The 22566-nt window shown below is 35.3% G+C and overlaps 1 protein-coding gene across 1 annotated transcript; it reads right to left on the minus strand.

The window, feature by feature from the left end:
• Positions 1–3581: 3581 nt before the first annotated feature.
• Positions 3582–21757, minus strand: LOC145686415 (uncharacterized). Its single transcript, XM_081759709.1, has 2 exons — positions 21656–21757; positions 3582–8759 (listed from the first exon to the last, which is right to left on the minus strand). The coding sequence occupies exon 2, from the start codon at positions 8503–8505 to the stop codon at positions 4888–4890; it is 3618 nt and encodes a 1205-aa protein (XP_081615835.1). The 5' UTR covers positions 8506–8759; positions 21656–21757; the 3' UTR covers positions 3582–4887.
• Positions 21758–22566: the final 809 nt, after the last annotated feature.

Below are 22566 nucleotides of genomic sequence, written 5' to 3' on the forward strand. Positions count from 1 at the left end.
TCTCAGGCCGGTTTTTTTCTTTCCCCTTTCTCGGAAAGTATGCTCGCCGAAGGACGTCATACCTCATACGTGACAGGTATAAGGCCATAGATGCCTATGGTGCCCAGAAATGTTTGTATTAATTAATTTATTTATTTATTTTCCCATGAAAAACAAACTAGTAAAAGAACCATATACGTCATTGCTATTTGCTAATAAACTCTTTTTGCTTCATATGGGATGTCTTCATTTGACGGATGATACTAATCTCTTACCGTAATGATAATAAATGATTCCTATCTTATTGAATGATTCTAGTATTAAATTATTGCTTTAGATGTTCAGTGATTACTATCTCTTGTTTGATATGTCCTCAAATCTAAACCAACTTCAAGTAATCTGTATCAAAACTTTAAGCGCTTTCCCTCTTGAAAGATGGGATAAGACAAACACTCTGCTTGCCATTTTGATGCTTGGCTTCAACGCAAAGTTGCACAGTACCTGAATTATGCTTTTAAAAATGCTCATCTGAATAAAATTTAGATTACAAGCAAGTTATCTTGGTTTTGTCACGAACAATTCGAATCTTCTCTAGAACTATCTTCTTCGTGAAAAAAAGTAGTAAATTTGGAAGAATTGCGCCCAAGCACTTATGAGTAATTGGCACCATTGTATCTTTCCTCTGTTGGGATACGTTCTGAAATAAAAGTAATATGATAAAAACCTTACTTGAAGTAGATACCAATTATACGTAAGAAATCATTTTAAACTGTTCATACATTTTCCCATGATTCGATCCCATACAAAATAAATATCATTTTTATATATTAACAACTTGAAATGCTCGTTCTTCGAACGAAGACAATAAGTTTCTGGAAAATAATTGAATCCCTTTAGTATCCGCATTTTAATGAAAGTGTAATGATTTTTTTTTTTTTAAATACGAGGGACCTTCAACTTATAACCAAAATTTCTTTTTTTCTGTAGTACGCCTCATTGATTGTGGCCCAGTGCGCCAAGAAAATCAGTGCTTATCACCCAGTCTTTGTTCCAGAATATCTACAGCATTACTTTGCCAACGGAGGCTTGTGCCTTGAATTTTTTGGCAGCGGCACGTCAGGATGGTTCTACTCCATGCTAGAGCGCTTGGATTCCGGGGTGTAATGATGCACCCAACTTTCATTGCAGGTGTTTATCTTTGCAAGAAAGCTCTCGACTTCTCTCTGAAATCACTACAGATGCTCAGAGACGAGGCGTTTTCCCTACACTGCTTCTGATCGAACGTTAGCATTTTTGGGACCGATCTGGCTGTAATTTTTCGGAAGTGCAGGTGTTCGTGGATGATCGTTTCCATGCTTCCCTCGCTGGTTTTTGTTCTCGCACTCAAATCTCTCACACTGATGCGTCGATTACTCAGAATGAGCTGCTCTACCTGACGAATGTTGGTTTCGTTGACTGCAGTAGTTCGGCGTGAAGTACGGACCACGTTGAGAACGGATTGTTTTCTTACCTTGAACTTTGAGTTGACTTGTGACTGAAAAAGAAGTTTTTAGCCATATTTCACACCTAATCTTCTGAAGATTTCAGCAGGTGTCACGCCTTCCTTCAGGAGGAACTTGATGATGCAGCGTTGCTTCACTGAGACCGCTAGCTCCACATCCACACTGCTAGGCTTGTTGATATCGTCCATCGCCACTCTCTGAGACTCAATCTCTTCAACTGCTCGTAGTCTCAGAAAAGTGTCAGAACTACCCTATCACAGGATGGGATACGGACACCAAGCTGCTACAGTAACACCTGAAAAAAAAAATAAAAAGAAATTTCGCTTATAAATTCAACGTCCCTCGTACCATTAAATACCCCCCCTTTTTTTTTTGCATAAATTTTGAATCCTACCTCACCTTAAGATATGCCCTTTAATCAGTGACGATAAATTTCCAGTTTGAGTTCAGTACTATGTTCCAAAGTGCATTTCCAATGGATGCGATCACAAACAGGAGATAACGTCGATCCCAATAGAAATAAACTATAGAAGATCCCCCTTACCTCACCACTGTTCCTCGTTATTTTTAATAAGGATTTTATACATCTAGTTTCATCTTTCTACCTTGAAGAGATCGTGAGAAATTGTACATTTTACGCCAATTTTGAAACCCTTCTATCCCCTTTTGAATAGCCTTTATTCAATATGATAAAACAAATACCTTGCTCGTAGGTTTTCTCGGGGTTCTCCCGTTTCCTCTCACTTTCTTCATTCCACCATTTCATTCATTTCTCATCATCACCGTCTTCTTTAGCCTAACCGGCGTAAACGTGGGACGTAACACTAAAGATTTCATTTCAAAATTATAAAACTTTAGCTCAAAGTAACTACTATATCCCAAATTCATTTAAAACTTTTCAACCGTTTCCCAGCGACGCGATTACGAATAACCGGCAATATCGCTTTCTATATGAAGAAAGAATTATAGAAAATGACTCCCTCCTCCCTTAAACCAGAAATTTTAAAAACTTGCACAGATATCCACTCATTTTAACGAGGAGTTTATACACCGACGTGAATTTCATCTTCCTATAGTTAAACTTGAAGGGCTCGTGACATACTATATTTCTACATAAGTTTTAAAGCCCCTTTAACCCCCTTAAGTTGTACCCTTTAACATGATAAAAACTTAGCTCAAGGTGAGTACGTTATATTCCAAACTTCATTTCAAACTGTTTAATAGTTTCCTTGTGATGAGATAACAAACAATAGGCAACATCGCTTTCAATGTAGAAAAAGAAACTGTAGACAATACTCCCCATTAAAACGGGAAGTTTTTAAAACGCTGGGATGCTTATCCCCTTGTTTCTAATGAGGAGTTTATATACCAAGTTTCATCTTTCTAACTTAATGGAGTTGTGACAAACTCAATTATTCGTCTCCGCTCTCCCGTTAGGATATGCAATTCAATCAAAGTAACATGATAAACACTTAGGGGAGTACGGTGGCTCAGTGGTACAGCACTCACCTCTGATGCATATGGTCCCTGGTTCGATCCCCGGACAAGTAAGTTTGGGCAATGGGTTTTCTCGAAGTAGTCCCATTTCCTCCTATTTTCTCATTCCACCAATTCTCCTATTATCATTCATTCGCCTTAATCATTGTCTCCCTTAGCCTAAAGGACATAATCGTCATACGTTAAACTAAAGATTTCATTTCATGTGATGTGATGTGATGTGATTTTATTTTAGCGTCCCGTTCAGCAGCGAGGCTATATGAGACGTGGACCTACTGATTAACGTGGAATCCGAACCACATGAGCTCCCGCCGGGAATCGAACAAGATTTCATTTCATTTCGTAAAAACTCAATTCCAGGTAGATGATAACTATATCCAAAAGTTGATTTCAAACGGTTCAACTGTTTTCCCGTGATTTGATCACAAACAAGATTTTTTTTTTTAATTTTTAGATGATAGTGAGATAACGTCGAACTGAACACAATGACTTGTTTGGGGGTAAATTCTTATGGGAAAGTTTCAAGAACATCACGACAAAAGAATTTTTATAGTGTTATAAGGTATGTTGTTATCCATTGCCAATCATAATTTATGGTTTCTATTTTGCTAGAACAGATTGTTTATTTGCGTATCATCTGAAAATACATTTAAATTTTACATAAGACTATACAAAGTTATTACAGTTCATCCTTTGATACAAAACGTTAAACTTTAAATCTATATAACAATAATTGAACATAATTTTTTTTATTTAAAAATCATAATTAAACGCAAATTTCCAACAAGAACGTAATATAACATAACCTCTGAAAGAAAATGTTTTATGTTGTGTAAAATGTTTGATTTTTAACATAAACTATCCCATAAATACGATAACAAAATTTTGTCCATGGTTATCAACTGATTATGGTAACTGAACATGATTATTAGCTTGCACTTTCAACTACGTTGTGTTTTGATGAAGACATCATCAGCAATGTCCATCTTTAATTGATTGGAAATTTACGAAAATCGTACATTACATTTGAACTAACATTCATCAAGGACCACCCCTGACATTCATGATTAAACTCAAATTTCCAACAAGATACAACATAATCACTGAAACAAACTGTGTTTCAAGTTTTGTAAAATGTTTAACATAAACTATACTACAAACACGATAACAAAATTTCACTCATAGTTATCAACTAATTACAACAACCCAACACGATTATTAGTTTTCACTTTCAACTATGCTGTGTTCTCATGAAAACATCATTAACAATGTGTATCTTTAATTGATTGGAAATTTACGAAAAGCTTACATTACATTTGAACTAACATTCATCAAGGACCATCCTGATATAAAGTGCCTTAGTTAAATTTGTTTTATAACTATTTTTTAAGCTGCTGAACAGAACATAGTATAGTTAATAAACTGTTTGGTGCCTTTAGCGGAAATTGAAACATGATCAAAAATAAAAATAGATGCTTATTTATAGTTTAAGCACTCATTGTAACATAAATCAGATGTGTAAATATCCTTAACTATGTAAGTTAAAGTATTATTACATCTTTCGTCTCGACTTTAAGATTTTGATAGAAAATTACAAAATTATAAGAAAAACGTGTCAAAAGCAGTACGTAAACATTGACTTACGTTTACAACTCTAAAGAAATCAACATTATTTAACATCAACATGAATATGCAGAACCCATTTGGAATGTTCATAAAAATTACGTGTCTTTTAATATTTTCCTTCGCTATTACGTCAATAAACTTGAAGGTTCAAGTAAATACTAAATTGTTTTTAAATAGAATGCATAGGCAAGTTCTAATTACATTGCGTTTTTACATTATCCCTGCGGATACCACAATGAATTATACACAAGAATTCTATATAATTCTATATTTTGCTTTTGCTCTACTTAGGCTTTGCTTGTTTCTTGTTTTCCTCTTGCATGTGGATCTTGAAGTGTTTCTCAAGATCGTGTTTATTGAAGTATCCCTTATCACATTCAGCGCAATGCAGAGGTTTTTCTTTGGTATGACGCATGTAGTGTAATCGTAAAGAACATGACTTTTTAAATATTTTGTTACATATGCTGCACTGTAGTTTATTTTCCTCCCCTCTAATTTCGTGGATGTAGTTTTCATGATACAACAAGTCAGATTTGAACGAGAATGTCTTGCTGCAGATGTTACAAGTAAAAAATTTTTTAGAATCAGATGTATGGCATTGGATATGTTCCTGTAGTTCTACAGAGGACTTAAATGTTTTTCCACACTCTTTGCAAGGGTTGATTTTTGCATTCGATGAACAATCATATCTGCTGTTTGTTTTCTTTTCTTTTTTGAAAAACTTATTTGACGGTAAGACCTCTTTATATTCTCTACTCGCTGAGACTTTATCCTCTTTTGGCTTCTTTTCAAGGGATTGCTCATTGCTAGGTTTTGATCCAGAAATCTCAGTCTTCTTATTAGCCGTAGTCCTTGTTTTCACTCTCTCCTTGCAGTGATTAACCATAATATGATTTCTAATTTGACTTCTCTGAGGAAAAATGAATTTGCATTCTTTACATTTAAATTGCTTTCCTACTGAAGTGTCAATTTCACTGACGTTTTCATCTGTTTGTTTTGGACTTGAATCTTCATCCTCCTGAATAATAGTGTTAATGCACCTTTGTTTATTCACAGATTCCTCACGTATAGGCGAGACTTCATCCGATCCTTGTTCATTTATTTCCGCATCTGACATTGGTAATTGGAAATTCACATTATTATTTTCTTTCATTTCACAATGAGTAATCATATGCACTTTCAAAATCTGCTTTGAATTGAATTCTTTTCCACACATATAACATTGAAATATTCTGGTTTTAGAGTGGACACTGTTCATGCATTTAGATAGTTGTAGTGCAATGTTAAATATTTTACTGCAGCAAGAGCAATTACGATCATTTTCTCTATGATCGGATTTTGTACAAAGAGATAATTGAGAATGCTTGGAATTTTTTTTGCAACATTCAGAAAATTCAAAATGCTTTTGTTTCCTATGATGTTTCACATGTTCTTTCATTGCTGATTTACATGAATTAGCTTTCCTGTCTTCGATTGATTTCTGATCTCTTTTTGTCAAACGGATATTGTGTGCGTTTGAGGGAGAATTTCCATTTCCGTGTTCACATGGAATCTGGCATTGATGTGGACTTCCTTTTCTTTCAGGTTCTCGTTGCAAATCATTTATGCTTATGTAAGTAGTAAAATTACGACAATGTTTACACATGCATATATCTTTAGCAGCATTTAATTTATGGCTACTATTTCCATGTGGCTCTGAGTACTTACAACGACAATTTGGGAAGCAAACTTGTCTACTTGGTGAACAATTCTGATGTTTTCTAATAGAGCGATAGAATTGATCATTAGCAGGATCTATGGTAATAGTTTGATCATAATATTTTTGTTTTGAGAATTTCTCCTTGTCAATGATTATGAATATTGATTTAGTGCCTCCACCATGTTTAGAACACTTACAATTACATTCATTATCTTCAAATTCTTCAAAACGTGGAAAAGTACACCTGCAATTACGATAATTTCTAGGAATGTGTTTAGAACACTTACAATTACATTCATCATCTTTATCTTGAAATTCTTGAAAATGTGGTAAAATACACCTGCAATTACGATAATTTCTAGGTATGTGTTCCCCAGGAACTGGTCGTTCTTTTGTAGTTAAGTCTGGAGCACTTGAACTGGTTTGGTACCTATAGTTTCGAGTACTTCTATGTGTATATTGATTTTCAGAAATAATTGTACTATGTCTATTATGCAATGGATATTTTGCGTTTGTTTCATCGACTCTCATACACTTTACATGTGGAATATTGAATTCTGATCTTCTTGTCAATAGGTGAGTGCCATTTTGGGAATAAATATCTCCTGGATTATTCTGCACTTGGACAACATTCATGTTTAAACTCACGATACATTGGTAATTACATTCTTCACAGGTGAACTTTTTTTCTCCGAATGAGGTTTGAAATGGCTTCACATAATCTGCTATTGCATCCAAGTGCATTTTGGAGTGACTATTATCACACATATATGGCTCACTTGATGTAATTACATTTGCTTTATCATTCTTGACTGTATAAGTCAAATTATCTGGCAGATTTTCCTTAGGTGTACCTATATATGAATTGTACATGTATTCTGTACCACCTCTTTCGTTCTGTTCGGAGGAATCTTTTACATGTTTGCTTTTATTCTCATGAGAAAAACTGTAACATTTTTCATCCAGATTGCTATTTGATTGTATTCTTATGAATCCTTCTCCAGTTGATGTTAGGGACTTCCCTGGTATGTGTCTGGTGTCAATATTTTCCCGATAATAATATATATTTAATTGCCCCCTTTCATTTTGGACATCATCTGGAACTATACCACGTTTCGTTAAATATTTTACGTTACTGTTTGAAGTGTTCCCCAGTATAGTATTGTACGGATTTCTAAAGTTTTTAGTGTTTATTTTAATTTTGTTTTGATTCTGAGGTGATTTTTCATAAGTGACGTTATTATCCATACGACTAGAAGAGTAACATGGACTAATGTTGGTGTCATGTAATGAACTAGATGGTGAAATATTCAATAATTTCTCTTTACACACAGTGCAAACTTCACAATCATGTTTATCAGATCTTGGAGTTGATGAATTTTTCTGAATATCATTTCTAATTTCTGTAGACTCCAATGTATTCCCACATAAACCACAAATAAACCGTTTTGTCTCCGGTCTTCCATTTTCTGAGTGTGTTTGATTCACTGCATTGTCAGTACTTGATTTAGTGTGTTTTACAATTTCGTAACCAGTACTATTCATATCAGGACTATAGTGTTCTTCGAGTCTAGGTGTTGAAGTTGTGTGTACAATTCCAAACTCTGAGTCAGATACAGCATTATTTAGGTCTTCTTTGCTTTTTATATCAATGATTTTGTTACGTTTGTCATTTGTATTCATTGATTTAAACTTTTTTAAAGGTTTGGACCTATCTTGCTTTCTAGTAGAATTGATATTACCATCTGGTTTATTAAAACTTGTATCCATGCATTCATTACCAAGAGTATGATTTGGTAGCCCCGAAATTATTCTACATTGCAGTCTAGCCTCAGTTTCATATTCATTTTCGCACACAACACTTTCATCATTTGTAATTAATTTTCTATAACAATTGTAACTATCTGGTGTAACATTTTGTGCATTAACTAGAACATTATTGAACACTTTATCAAATTCTTTATCATTTTGAATAGGTGTTATTGAACCACCATCTAACATTTCCAGATTGCCACCAGGTTCATTTTCATTTGTTAAGTCTTCCGTTCTTTGTGATGAACGATCACTTTTTGCCAAATGTGAATCATTAATATTAGCAGATATGACTCTGTAGTTTTTATTATTGGAATCTTCAATATTCTGGGCGTGTTCATATTCACCAACTGAAAGACTGCATTCATTACTCACTTCCGACATGAACATTTTGCTTGGTTCCTTGTTTTTATGATACTTTTTCAGTTGTTTAGAATTAGAAACTAGCTCGAGCTCTTCACTGGGAATATCTTGTCCTGAATTTTTTGAAGAATAACGTTTTAACTTATATGCTTTTTCGTTTCCATCAATTAATGCATTTCTTCCAGTTTCTTCTTCTAATGAATCACTTATTTGCAACCACCCAGGGCTTCGTAGAATCTTCTGTTGAGTTCTCGTTTGAAGGCATTTTTCACTCTCTCAACCTAAAACAAAAGATCACATATTTAATTTCAATGCTTATACCTAGATATGAATTCCCAACAGAGACCTTGTGATGCTTCGATCTCATGCTTGTTATTGTATACAGGGTGTTTCAAAACAACACCAACGTTTGGGAGGTGATTCCTGACACGAAAATAAGACAAAAAAGTATAGACCAACCTGGATGCACAAATGCTTCAGTTCGGAGTTATAGGCTGCCGAAACGTGAAGAAATAAAATTTAAAGGCCCATAGCTCCAAAACTATGGGATCTACGTAGTCGGGTCAAGACTTCATTTAGGAACTAATATATGCCCTATCCAAAAATCCATGTTTCAGAATCCTTAGGTATTCACGCAACAATTTTTATAGAGGCAGTTTGGCTATGGGCATATAATTTGAAGTACTCACGAACTACCCCTTTAAAAATTGTTACGGAAGTACCGCAGCATTCTGAAACTTGGATATTTGGTTAGGGCACATACTAGTTCCTATGTGAAGCCTTGACCCGACTACTGTAGGTCCCATAGTTTTGGAGCTGTGGGCCTTTAAATTTCATTTTTTCATGTTTTCGACATTCTATAACTCCGAAAGCAAGCATTTGTGCACCCAGGCTGGTCTATATTTTTTGTCTTGTCTTGGTGTTAGGAATCACCCCCAAACGTTGTCAGTGTTGTTTTGAAACACCTTCTATATTGTTGAGCTATTCGCCGATGTAGGTTAAGAGTATCACAAATCCTGTTTTTGTAACAACTCTGGATTATTTTTAAGGGTTTTACTTCCTAGACAATATTTTATGCAAGAAAAAATTTTTTCTAGTCGTCTATCCTATGCCAATTTGAGCAAATGAGAATTGTTTTCCATCTATTTAAAGCTTTTAACGATGTCCTTGGCCTTAAAGTTTCTTTAACTATATTAACTAACTAACGAACTCTATGGTCTATGGAACCCGAAGGTTCAATGCCGTGTTCACAGAAGCCCTCCACTGACTTCCATCCTTAGCCAACTGGACCCAATTTCTGCTGTGTATTCCTAATTCTGCGAGTGTCCCCCCATTTGCGCCTAGATCTTCCTGATAGTCGTTTTCCGACTGGGCATCCAGTTAAGACTTTGAAACCGTTCCTATTTTCTTCCATTCTGGCTACATGGCCTGCCCACCTAAGCCTCTTAGATTTGATGACCCTAACAATGTTTGGTAAACGGTAAAACTCATGTAGTTCCTCATATGAAGTTTCCGTCATTCCCCTCTCTAAAGTCTAGGTAGCGCATAATTGTTTAGGTTTGTTTGATAGACGTGGGCATTCATTTTTTCAGCCACCAATACCAGGAGTTCCAGTCCAAAGCATGAGAAACAGGGCTACATACACAAGGGGTTGAGGTTGTATCACTCCCTCCGCTCTTTTTATTTTTACGTTCATGTTAGAGCATGTGAGATCTCGAATTTGCTGGAAATTTTACATATTGAATCACAGATTCGATGTGTTTCATTGGTAATGACCATTTCATTTGCACTTAACTCTTACCCTCCTCTTATTTTGACTGTAAGCGTTTGTATGACTTTCTTCCAAATGGTTACTTCCCTTCTATCGCCACACGCAATGCATTTGTGACTTCTATTTGTCTATTGCAAGACATCCTTCATTAATGGCAATGTTGTATATATATATATATATATATAATATGTGTGTGTGTGTGTGTGTGTGTGTGTGTGTACATACAGTTATTTATTTTTCAGAATTTTAAAAACAAGATACACTGCAAAACAAATCCCCAGTGTCCTTTGTTTGGCAAATTCTGAAAACTCAGTAGTGCGCTCACAAAGTACAGGATAAAAATGGATGAATCGAGTTGCGGAATGAGACTTAGTGCGTTTGATAGAGGATGCCAAAAAATATACGAGGGCTATCCAGAAAGTAGATTACGTTTTGGAATAAAAAATCAACAAAGTATAGGAAACAAATTTTATTATATACAGATGAAAGCCACACACAAATACTACTTTTCGACATAGTCACCATTCAAATTAAGACATTTATCGTAGCGATGTACGAGCTTGGAAATTCCTTCGTCGAAAAATTCGGCCGCCTGCGACTTCAACCACTTCGTTACCTCTTCTTGCAGCTGTTCGTCGTCATCAAAACGCTGCATAGCCAGCCACTTCTTCATTGCTGGGAATAGGTGGAAGTCGCTCGGTGCCAGGTCGGGACTGTACGGCGGATGAGGAAACAACTCCCACTGAAAAGATTCAAGAACTTCACGCGTGACATTTGCCGTGTGGGGCCGGGCGTTGTCGTGAATCAACAAGATCTTAGAGCTCAACATTCCTCTGCACTTGTTTTGAATTGCTCTTCTGAGGTTTTGCAGAGTTTGGCAATACCTTTGAGCGTTTATTGTAGTGCCTCTTTCCAGGAAGTCCACCAAAATCACACCTTTTCTGTCCCAAAAAACAGTCGCCATCATCTTCCTTGCCGACATTGTTTGCATGCATTTCTTGGGTTTTTGGGGAGAACCTGTGTGCCCCCACTGCATTGATTGCAATTTCGTTTCACAGTTCACGTGTTTCACCCATGTTTCGTCACCAGTAACGATGCGATCGAGTAAAGAGTCACCATCCTTATTGTAGGCGTCCAAAAAGTGCAACGCTGCAGCCATTCGCTGATTTTTGTGGTCCTCTGTCAAGATTTTTGGAATCCATCTTGCACAAAACTTGTGGTAACCAAGCTTTTCGCTGATGATTTCGTGCAACAAACTTCGCGAAATTTTTGGAAAACTCAAAGAAAGTTCAGTTATTGTGAACTTTCGATTTTCACGGACTTTAACATCGACTTTTTCGACAAGTTCGGCAGTCACTTTGCTGGGTCTCCCACTTCGATCTTCGTCGTGAACATTGGTTCGGCCATTTTTAAATCTTATGACCCACTGTCGCACTCCACCTTCAGTGATAATGTTGTCCCCATACACTTCACACAGCTGCCGATAGATTTCTATCGGTTTACAGTTTTTTGCTGTCAGAAACCTTATTACTGCACGCACCTCGCAGCTCGCGGGATTTTCAATTAACGCAGACATTTCAAACCGTCACAGTATCTTAACGGAGCACAGCACGAACCTCTCACTAGCACGGCTAGATGCCGACTGAGCTGCGCAACGCTCTGACCCCAAGATGGCCGCGCTAGCCCCGCCCCTAGCGGACACAGACGAAAACGTAATCTACTTTCTGGATAGCCCTCGTATATATGTGAAAAATTATAGCAGCTGAGCGTCATAAGAAACGGAGGGGTCAAAGTTGGTGGGAGAAGGGCTAAGCTATGTTATTGAAATACATCAAATAAACTGATGAATCGTGAAAATAGTGAAAGATAGACAACGCAAACGGAGGGAGTTTTACATATTGGCGAAATAATGGGCAGAGTGAATCACGAACCTCCGCCGCCATCTTGAAATCCACCATTTTGAAATCTGCAATATATATATATATATATATATATATATATATATATATATATATATATATATATATATATATATATATATATATATATATATATATATATATATATATATATATATTTTGAAATGTAAAGATAGTCATATGATATATCAATTAGTTCCAGCATGTTCTTAAAAAGTCAATTATGAACTTTAGTGATCGTTATCTGTAGTTATTTGGAAGAGTTATTATCATCTTTATAGTGATTTACGAATCGTATGTTGAAAGTTTGGATTATTATGAAAACACATGTAAGTTAAGCATACCTACACGCCAAGACAATTTACAGTGAAATTTTATATCCAAGTTGTATATTATTACATTATTATTATCAAATTTCACTGTTGGATATCAAATTTCACTGTTAGTTTTCTTGGCTTGTAGGTATGTTTAACTTACATGTGTTTCCATGATAATCCAAACTTACAACATACGAATATCAGTCTCCTATATTTTCATAAATTACTATAAAGATTATCCTATATCTTCCAAATACGTTCAGACAACGATCACAAGTTCATAATTGACTTTTTGAGGACATGCTGGCCCTAATTGATATATCACATGACTACCTTTCTATTTCAAAAAATATCACAGATTTCAAAATTGCGGATTTCAAGATGGCGGCGGAGGTTCGTGATCTACTCTGCCCATTCTTCTTTTCCCAATATGTGAAACTACCACCATTTGCGTTGTCTATCTTTAAATCGTTTCAACAGTTGTCTATCTTTAAATCGTTTCAACATTTTCACGTTTCAACAGTTTATTTTATATATTTCAATAACATAGCATAGCTCTTCTTCTACCAACGTTGACCCCCTTCCCGTCCGTTCTTATGGCGCACAGACGCTATAACTTTGCACATACACATATTTTCACATCGTCTATCAAGCGCACTAAGTCTCATCCCGCAACTCGATTAATCCATTTGGACGCTTTACTTGTCAAGACTTCTGACTGTTCCATAATTCGTGTAGTTTTCTACAACAATGGAAGAAGATGAAATTTTCACACTATTAATGTCAAATTTGGCATTCTTATTGAATAATGTCTGAATCTTTCAAATTTTAAAAGTAAATAAGATAAAATCAAGGTTTAGCCCCTCTTTTGGGACCGTAAACACAAAAGTTCATTTTCGTTATGGGAGATTAAATGTTAAATTTTGGAAGCAGTTTTCTCCAATAATTATTGCTAAAAGTTTAGGACCAAATGAGTATTATTTGTTACAAAATCAATGACACTCATTCGCAATGCTAGTGCAGTCATCTCAAACATTATTTTGGGTAAGACTTCCCTTTTGAGGAGCAAGGAGCGTAAAAAAGTGGAGTGGAATGTTACCAAAATACAAAATTTTGGTTTGAGAACACCAGTAAGAGAGGCTACAGCCTCTTTCCAAAAATCACATTAAAAATTCACCATACATATCCTTAGCAGGGACATACGGTTTAAAAAACTATTTTTGGGGTTAATTAATGTGAAATGTGGCGTTATTGTAGTAAAAATGTATGTGATTTTAATATGGTATGTTATTTTGTTAACGCACCGCTTAGGGGGGCACAGAGGGGCAAGCGTAAGGTGGTGGATGTTTATAAAAAATCCAAATATTATTCTGGAAATGTCAGTGAGCTCAAATTAATTACAAATGCCCATAGAATTAATATTCCAATGCTCCTTATATGCGCCTGTGATTTATATGGGGCTGCAGCCCCCTTCCAAAAATCAGATAAAGTTAATCATAAATATCCTTAGGAGGGACATACCGGAAGAAGCTTTTCTTTTTAAATCAAGTAATGTAAAATTTGTCCCCTATGCCCCCCCTAAGGAAGTACGTCACCAAACTAACATTCCAGATTTCAAAACACATATGTTTTTATTATAATGACACCAAATTCCACATTAATAGATCCAAAAAATAGTCTTTTCCGGTATGTCAATGCTAAGGATATTTATGGTGGAATTTATGTGATTTTTGGAAGGGGGATGTAACCCGATATCAGTCACTGGTACATGCAAAGAGCATCGGGATATTAATTCTGACATTCGTGATTAATCTGACGCTCACTGGCATTTCCAGAATAAAATTTTAAATTTTTATAAAGATCTTCTACATTATGCTTCGCCCCTGTGCCCTAGAGTGAGTTACCAAAATAACAAGTCATTTTAAAATCACATATATTTTTACTAAATAACGCCAAATTTTACATTAATTGACCAAAAAATTGCTTTTTCTTGTATATCCCTGCTAAGGATATTTAGGGTGAAATTTTAATGTGATTTTTGGAAGGGGCTGTAGCCCCATTTCAGTCACTGGCACATGCAAGGAGCATCGGAATACTGATGCTGTGAAATTTGTGATTAATCTAACGTTCACTGGCACTTCCACAATAAAATTTGAAATTTTACTAAACATCCACTGTCTTACGTTTCGTCACCTGTGCCCCTCTAAGACGATGCGTTACCAAAATAACATCCCACATTAAAAACACATACCTTCTTACTACAATAACGAGAAATTTCACATTAATTAATCCAAAAAATATCTTCTTCTGATATGTCCATGCGAAGGGTATTTATGATGAGTTTTAATGTAATTTGGAAGGGGACTGTAGCTCCATATGCACAGGGGTAGCTCCACTCGCACATGCAAGGAGAATCAGAATATTACTTCAGTGACATTTGTAAGTAATCTGACTCTTACTGGTGTTCCCAAAACAACATTTTGTATTTTTGGCAACACTCCACCCACTACGTTTTTACGCCTCTTGCCCCTCAAGGGAAACTTTACTCTAAATAATGTTTGAGAGACTGCACTAGCATTGTGAATGAGTGTTATTGCATTTTGTAACAAATAATACTCATTTGCTCCAAAATCGTCAGCAATAATTATTTAAAAAAATGCTTCCAAAATTTAACATTGAATCTCCCATAAGGAAATTGAACTTTTGTATTTCCACCCCCCAAAAGAGGGGCTAAACCGTGATTTTCTCTTTTTACTTCTGAAATTTGAAAAATTTAGACAAGAATGCCAAATTTGACATTAATAGCGTGAAAATTTCATCTTCGATAGCTGTGGAAAATTACACAAATTATGGAACAGTCTGTATACTGAATATGTTATTTACATATATTTTTAGATTTTGCTTTTTGCACAACAAATTTAAATTTGCATAGCAATTTATCAGTTTTCTATCGATTTTCGGGAAGAAAGGAGGAAGGGAATTATTACGGTATTAGGGGACTACGGTAGGTCAAATAGTTTTGGACGTATGGACGTTTAAAGTTCATTTTGTCATGTTTTCGGCAGCCCATAACCCGAAAGGAAGCATTTGTGCAACAAGTTCGTCTATACTTTTTATCTTATACTAGTGTCAGGAGTCACCTTCCAAACGTTGTGGGTGTTGTTTTGAAACACCATGTATATATGATAAAAACATAAGTTAGTTTCACACAAATGTTCATATCCGTAACTCATAGAGAAATGCTATTCGAACTCAATGTGTTTTCCCATTTTTAAACGATCTAAACTGAACACTTTTTTTTTTTCACAATTCCAATTTAAAATAAAACTAAAGGAACATGACGAAAAGAATAGTTTTTAGCAAAAATATAGAGCAATTAGATGTATCGTTTCCGAAGTCTTTACCAGTGCTTGAAAGAACTATGAAAAATAGAACTGCAGAGAAAACAAGTATTCCTAAAATGCCATGTTTTGTAGTGATTTATGGAGATGTTCTTTTCGAGATCTTCCTTGAGTCATTATTTCGAGATAACATAAAATGTCAAAGTGAAAGTCGACTCTGTCATCAATAGGGTATACTAACGTTCGGTCTGCAGTTATTTATTGTGTACATAGCAATGGATTGTTTTGTGTTATAAAGAACCTAAAACAAACAAAGCAAAGCGTCAAGTTTTCGAGGAAGCATTTCTGATTAAACATTAAATGTATTAGATATTTAGAAAGAACGTTGTGTCATGAAGGAAGGATAACGATCTACATTTTGCTTGAAAAGTAGTTCATCCAGGTAATATTTTATTATCAAAAATGTTTCAAATTTTGAGATACAATTTTTCGTTTGCATCGCACTTCTATGATTTTGTGTCGCAAATTGTAATACATCACTTTTTAAAAACGGTCATATACGCTCGACAGTTAAAAAAAAAGAAATACTCATATATACTAGCCTTCGTCTAGCTGCAGACTTCGCCCTCAGACCTCCGCATGTACTCGGGCAACGATCTCGCTCGTCTCTAACATATTTCTAATCTTAAGGGATTTCGAGATATGTCCGTCTGACTATAACAATTACAACCTTTACCCTTTTATATTCCCATATTTTTCTTCCCTTCTAAAGGAAACCTAAAAATGCTGAAACGTATCTTTAAATATTTTAAATTATGAGCCTAAATACGAAACTTCATTCTAACCTTAATGAATTTCAAGATATGGTCATCTACAAAGGTAATGGTGCTTGGGGTCCTGGGTTCGATCCCAGCCCCGCCAAATGAACTTTCTGGTGGACAAACACCGTGTGCGTGGGTTTTCTCGGGGTTCTCCCGTTTCCTCCCACTTTCTTCATTCCATCATTTCATTCATTACTCATTATCACCGTCTCCTTTAGCCTAACCGGCATAACCGTGGGACTTAAAACTCAACAATTTCATATTATTTTCTACAAAGGTAACCAATAATGTTCTGTCACTTTTTCACTCACCACCTTCGAACATCGATATGTCACTAAAGACAAAAATGGAAGATCAAAGATAGTCCCCATCAACATCGACTACCTACTGCCAACGTTCTGGAAGGTCATGGATTCTATCGCGGTAGAACTTGGTGGGCCGTGAAGCGAAGAAGGTATCAAGTACATTTTGCACTTCTACTAATGATTTGAACTGATGTCCTCTAAGGCGATTACCCAAGGAATTGAACAAGGAATAAACGGACGGTGCAATGTCCGGGGAGTATGGCGGAGGTAATAGTGTTTCCTATCCAAGGTGTAGTGTCCCGGGTCATCCTAGCCACGTGGGACTTAGCGTTGTCCTGTAGCAGGAGGACTCCTTTGCAATATAGAAATGCTGGCTCCAGAGTTTTGAGTTTTTCTTGAACACGGCTCAACTGCTGATAGTATACAGTTGCATTGATGCTCTGGCCAACCGATAGCAGTTCCCGACGCACGATGTCGCAAGCAGTCCACCAAACACACAGGAGAAGCTTCTTCTGGTGCAGCGCTGGTTTCGGCTGTTTTGGAAAAGGTTCATTGGATGCTAACCAATGATGACTTCGTCGTGGAGCTTCGTACAGGAGCCACTTCTCATCACATGTCAACACTCTGTTCAGAAATTGCTCCTTCCTCAGACGAGACAGCAAAGAAACACAGGTGTCTCCTCGCGTTACCTTCTGGCCCGGAGTCAAATTATGTGGGACCCATCGACCCAACTTGTAGTGCTTCCCAAATTAATGAAGGTGCTGCCGAATAGTTTCTACACTCACACTGAATTGTAGCCCCAGTTCCTCACATGTCTGAGCAATATTCGCCTCAATTGCTGCTTGAAGATCTTCATTTTGTACATATGTTGATCTTCCGGCACATGGTTTGTCTTCAAGTGTTTCGTCACCGTCCTTAAACATGTTAAACCACCGCTGCACTGTCCGCATAGTCACAACAGCCTCAGCAAAGGCCTGCTTCCGCCCCGCTGCAGCGGCGTTTGACTCCAGTTTGAACTCGTACATCGTACACGACCTTATGACGTTCTGTGGAGGTCCCATGTGAACAGTCCTTACGCAAGTTCACGGTGTAACTGAACTTCTACAACCAGTATTATGTTGGATATATCCATAGCAACAACTGATCTTCGCCTTATCTCCATTCGCATTCAACTCACGGGGTGAGGGCCAATTGAACACAGACTTCCAGAATAAGCGACATAAGATTCTTGGTTACCTTTATAATTATAATAGTTGTAGCCTTATCCTTTTACTTCCCTTCCTTTCTAGGGCAAATATCAAGAAACAGTGAAACACGTGTCGAATATTAAATGGGAAATCCAAATACCGAATTTCATTTTCCTAACCTTAAGAGATTTCGAGATGTGGACATATTATTATAATAATTGTAATTTACATCTTTCTTCCATTCTGACATCCTTTTCTTCCCTTCTATAGCAACATGCGCATTCAACTCACGGGGTGAGGGCCAATTGAACACAGACTTCCAGAAAAAGCGACAGAAGATTCTTGGTTACCTTTATAATTATGATAGTTGTAGTCCCTTTTACTTCCCTTCCTTTCTAGGGCAAATATCAAGAAACAGTGAAACACGTGTCGAATATTAAATGGGAAATCCAAATACCGAATTTCATTTTCCTAACCTTAAGAAATTTCGAGATGTGGACATATTATTATAATAATTGTAATTTACATCTTTCTTCCATTCTGACACCCTTTTCTTCCCTTCTATAGCAAATATCAAAAATGTTGAAACACGTGTCTAATTATTTTAAATGTTAAGTCCTTGTACCAAATTTCATATCTTTAACCTTCAGAGACTTCAAGATACAGACATTTTAAGATAATAATATTGCCATACCTCTCTTCCTCTTCGCTATCGAATTGCCAAAAATAATATTTCCCAATTGATGGGAAATTTTCAAATATTCTCATGTCCAGTTCACTTTTGGTTCACAGAAATGTTTTGAAATGCAATATTTTGATGTGAAATAAACCATTGGTGTCACGTATGCCAATTTGCAACAGTAATTCCTGAATATTAAGCCTGACTTCCCAAAAGTATAAACCTCGAGTCCAATTTGGTATTTCTTCATCGACGAATTTGTATTAATAATATCATAAACCAATGAACAAGATATCATTGTTCGTTTATTCTATTTTTACGGAAGCAGAAATAAGTTGGGTAGGTCTATATTAGTAGTTCGATTAGTTTTATTGCAGTAGAATTAAATTTTCATGGGACAGTTAATATTTTAGTTGATAGTTGTGTGGTTTTAGAATAGTATTCATTGGTAGACTGATTGTAATTAATTAGTCTTTCGATAGAGTAGTCGTTAGCAACAAGTAAAATGTCATAATAGTTATACGGTAAGTAACAAGTAGTCGTTGTATCGACAGTAATAGGTTAGGCTAGTTTAGGTTATAGAACAAGTAGCATCAGAAATACATACTTTGGAATTATTATACATAACGGATGTGACAATTTAAATTCAATTTTATAATTACGTATGTTGGTAAGGAACAGGTGTTATTATGTTTTGTGTAGAGGCACTGATTATTAAAATTGAGCCCAAAGTGTGGTAAATGTAGCAACACCTTAAAATAAGAAAGTGGAGAACTAGTAATATACCTATTTAAATGTGAATATCGTATTAATACTGTGAATCCATTATGTAATTGCAGTGAATCCATTATGAAAGCAATTGATCGATTCTAATTTAACATATTTTTAGCGACATACTCGCTTACGTGTATACTCATCGTCGTTGACGAGCCTGCTCCCTACGGGCAACCACCGTACTGCGTAAGTCCACAAGCTTCGCCCTACCCTGAGTCAGTTAGATAACATTAATGCCTTTTATGGGCACCTAGCGTAGATTGGTTTGTGTTTTTTACATATAGTATTTATAAAGTACGTCAGGACAAATTATTTAGTCGCGAAATGGTAAACCCCTCCTAAATTGAATCTGCACCTAGAAATGCAACTTCTTTCTTGAGAAACACTTTCTAAAGTAGTGACAATGAACTTCCTAATAAATGAAATTTTAACCCAGAATATATTGGACCTACTTTGCGGTACAAAGGTGATAACTTATCTTTGATGCATAAATATAATTCTGTGAGTTGGTTCTAAAAGGGCCAATGTCACTTTTTGGCAGAAATGAGATGTTGGTCAAATTTTAACGCCTATAAATGGATAGTTTCTTGTGCAAGAAAAGCAAATGTTAATATGAATGATATATATTTCAAACTATTTCGTGTTGACATTTGCTCTTCTTGCACAAGAAAACATCCATTTATAGACGTTAAAATTGAAGAGTATCTCATTTTTGCCCAAAAGTGACATTGGCCCTTTTAGAAGCAAGCAACAGAATTAATCGTAAAATCGGTTTCTATATGTTTCTTTATTTTCCTTCGCTTAACAACGGTAGTTAAGTTTAATTAGGGCTTAAGTTTAGAGTTACCTCTCCAGTTTCAAACCTACAATAAAGCAATTGAAACATTAAACATTGTTAGGTTAGGTTAGTTTAGAATAGGTTAGGTTAGTTTAGGTTAGGTCTGGTTAGTTTAAGTTAGGTTAGCTGGTAAGAGTTTTGTCAGACTAGAATAGTGACTAGACCCTGTTCTCATAGAAGCTTCAATTATCACTTAGATTTAGTGGCATTTATTCCGAAGTTGGGCGTCCGCTTTCGCCAAGTTTTTTCGTTGTTATCTCCTTTCCACACTTTCTGCAATTTGTTAATAGGTTCATTAATTCGTGCTCTTCACAAACTTTTAAAAGATTTTGCTCGTTATCAACGTATTGCTTCACAAATGTTAAAACTGTTAGTTCATTGCCCTTGTACATTCGCCATGTTGATAACATAAATGCTCGTTTCCTTCCCACAATGCAACTGTTCGGTTACCTTGCGCTAAGTAGTTCCCTCCGCTCGCCATATAGTCCCATGTTTATAACCACTTATATGTAACAAATAAACAGATTTTTCGAGACTCTTATATATTATCAAGCACACAAACGATCAAATTATCCATATCTTTCCTGTAAATTTTAAAAATTTTGCTGGAAACGGACGCCCAACTTTAAAACTTAACCCGATTTAGTAATACGTGTTACTCATAAAAATGTAATAAATTCTCTACGTTATTCTTATATAATTCTATAAAACGCATGTGGAAATATCTTATTCAACGCACCCATTCGCGTCCTATACAATTACCATGCTGCTGAATCACCGAAACCTTCCGCATGTTGCAAATAGTACCCACTGCTACATAACTTTTCTCATATTAAACATATATATACTGCCAAACTTACACACACATAAGAACCCCAAATCATTATTCCTTACCTAATTTTTCCTGTAAATTTTCCTAATTTTTATAAAAAAACGGATAGGCAACTCTAAACTTAACCCTTAATTAGCAATAGCGCTCTCCTTCTGAGCATAATTCATCATAAAAATCAACAACGATACTTGGTTTATTAATTCCATTAACAACAGACCTATATTATACTACTTCGTTTGTTTATTGAAATGTAAACTTACATTCTATTAATTTTAAAAAGTTTTCGTGTAATATTCTACCTAAAGATAAATTTTAGAGACAAGATACTAATTCAATATTTCATGTAGTTCATTCTCACTGATACAAGAACAAAGAATATTTTTGATAAATTACCATAATACTTATGCTGTTTCTGCATCAAAATCATGATCAATTATTAGTCCCAAAACTTAAAACTTGTGTTCCTTTTTTCAATAATCTTTTTTTTCTTTCTTTCTTTAACCCAGAAGTAGGGGTTAGGTTTTATTTAGGCAGCTTCGAACTGTATTCCCTATTACACTTTGTTGGTTTGTTTTATATAAATTATGTATTCTGTTTTAATAGTCCAAAATTTAAGTTAAAATTCCATGTCAGTGCGGTTCCATATAATCCTTGAAATCAAATAGTTAGGTCTTCTCTGAAATTGTTGATCTCTGTTGATATACATAAAATTATTTTTTTTTTAAATTTTAATCAGACTTGGATATAAAAATTATTATATTTTGTGCATTTGATTATACGGACTGGTCTTTAAAAAATTAATTATAATCTTCTAATTATGAGTTTCGGTAAATTGCTTTATCAGATTGGTCCGTTTTTATTTATTTATTTATTTATTTATTTTATATTTGAATTTCATTTAGTTGTAAAAATTCTATAATGGTGTGAATGATTTTCCAATTATTTGATGCCAGAAGATTTTGTAAACAGTATGGTCCATATCCAAGATTCCTAAAAATTGTATCCATTATAAATTTCCTTAATTTTTTCTTATTATCACAAGCAAATATTATATGGTCAATAGATCCAATATCTTTTTTGCACCAACATAGATTACTTTCAATTTTATTTATTTTGTATAATTTATGGGTTGTTAGTGCTGTATTGCAAAGTAGTCGATAAAATAGGATAACTTGATGTCTTGTCCAGTTGTGTATGATATTCCAAGGTTTAGATGTATTTATATCCATGATCTGCCAGTAGAATTTGCCTGGACCTTGTCGATTAATTGCTTTCCATTCATTTATTGATTGAGATTGTTGAAG

The sequence above is a fragment of the Thermobia domestica genome, chromosome 5 (assembly GCF_964235325.1).
Source record: "Thermobia domestica chromosome 5, izTheDome1.hap1.1, whole genome shotgun sequence".
Lineage (NCBI taxonomy): Eukaryota > Metazoa > Arthropoda > Insecta > Zygentoma > Lepismatidae > Thermobia > Thermobia domestica.

Bases quoted from the DNA above. Each gene is read 5' to 3' on its own strand.
- LOC145686415 (XM_081759709.1), bottom strand. From the start codon at position 8,505: ATGTTCATGTCGGAAGTGAGTAATGAATGCAGTCTTTCAGTTGGTGAA.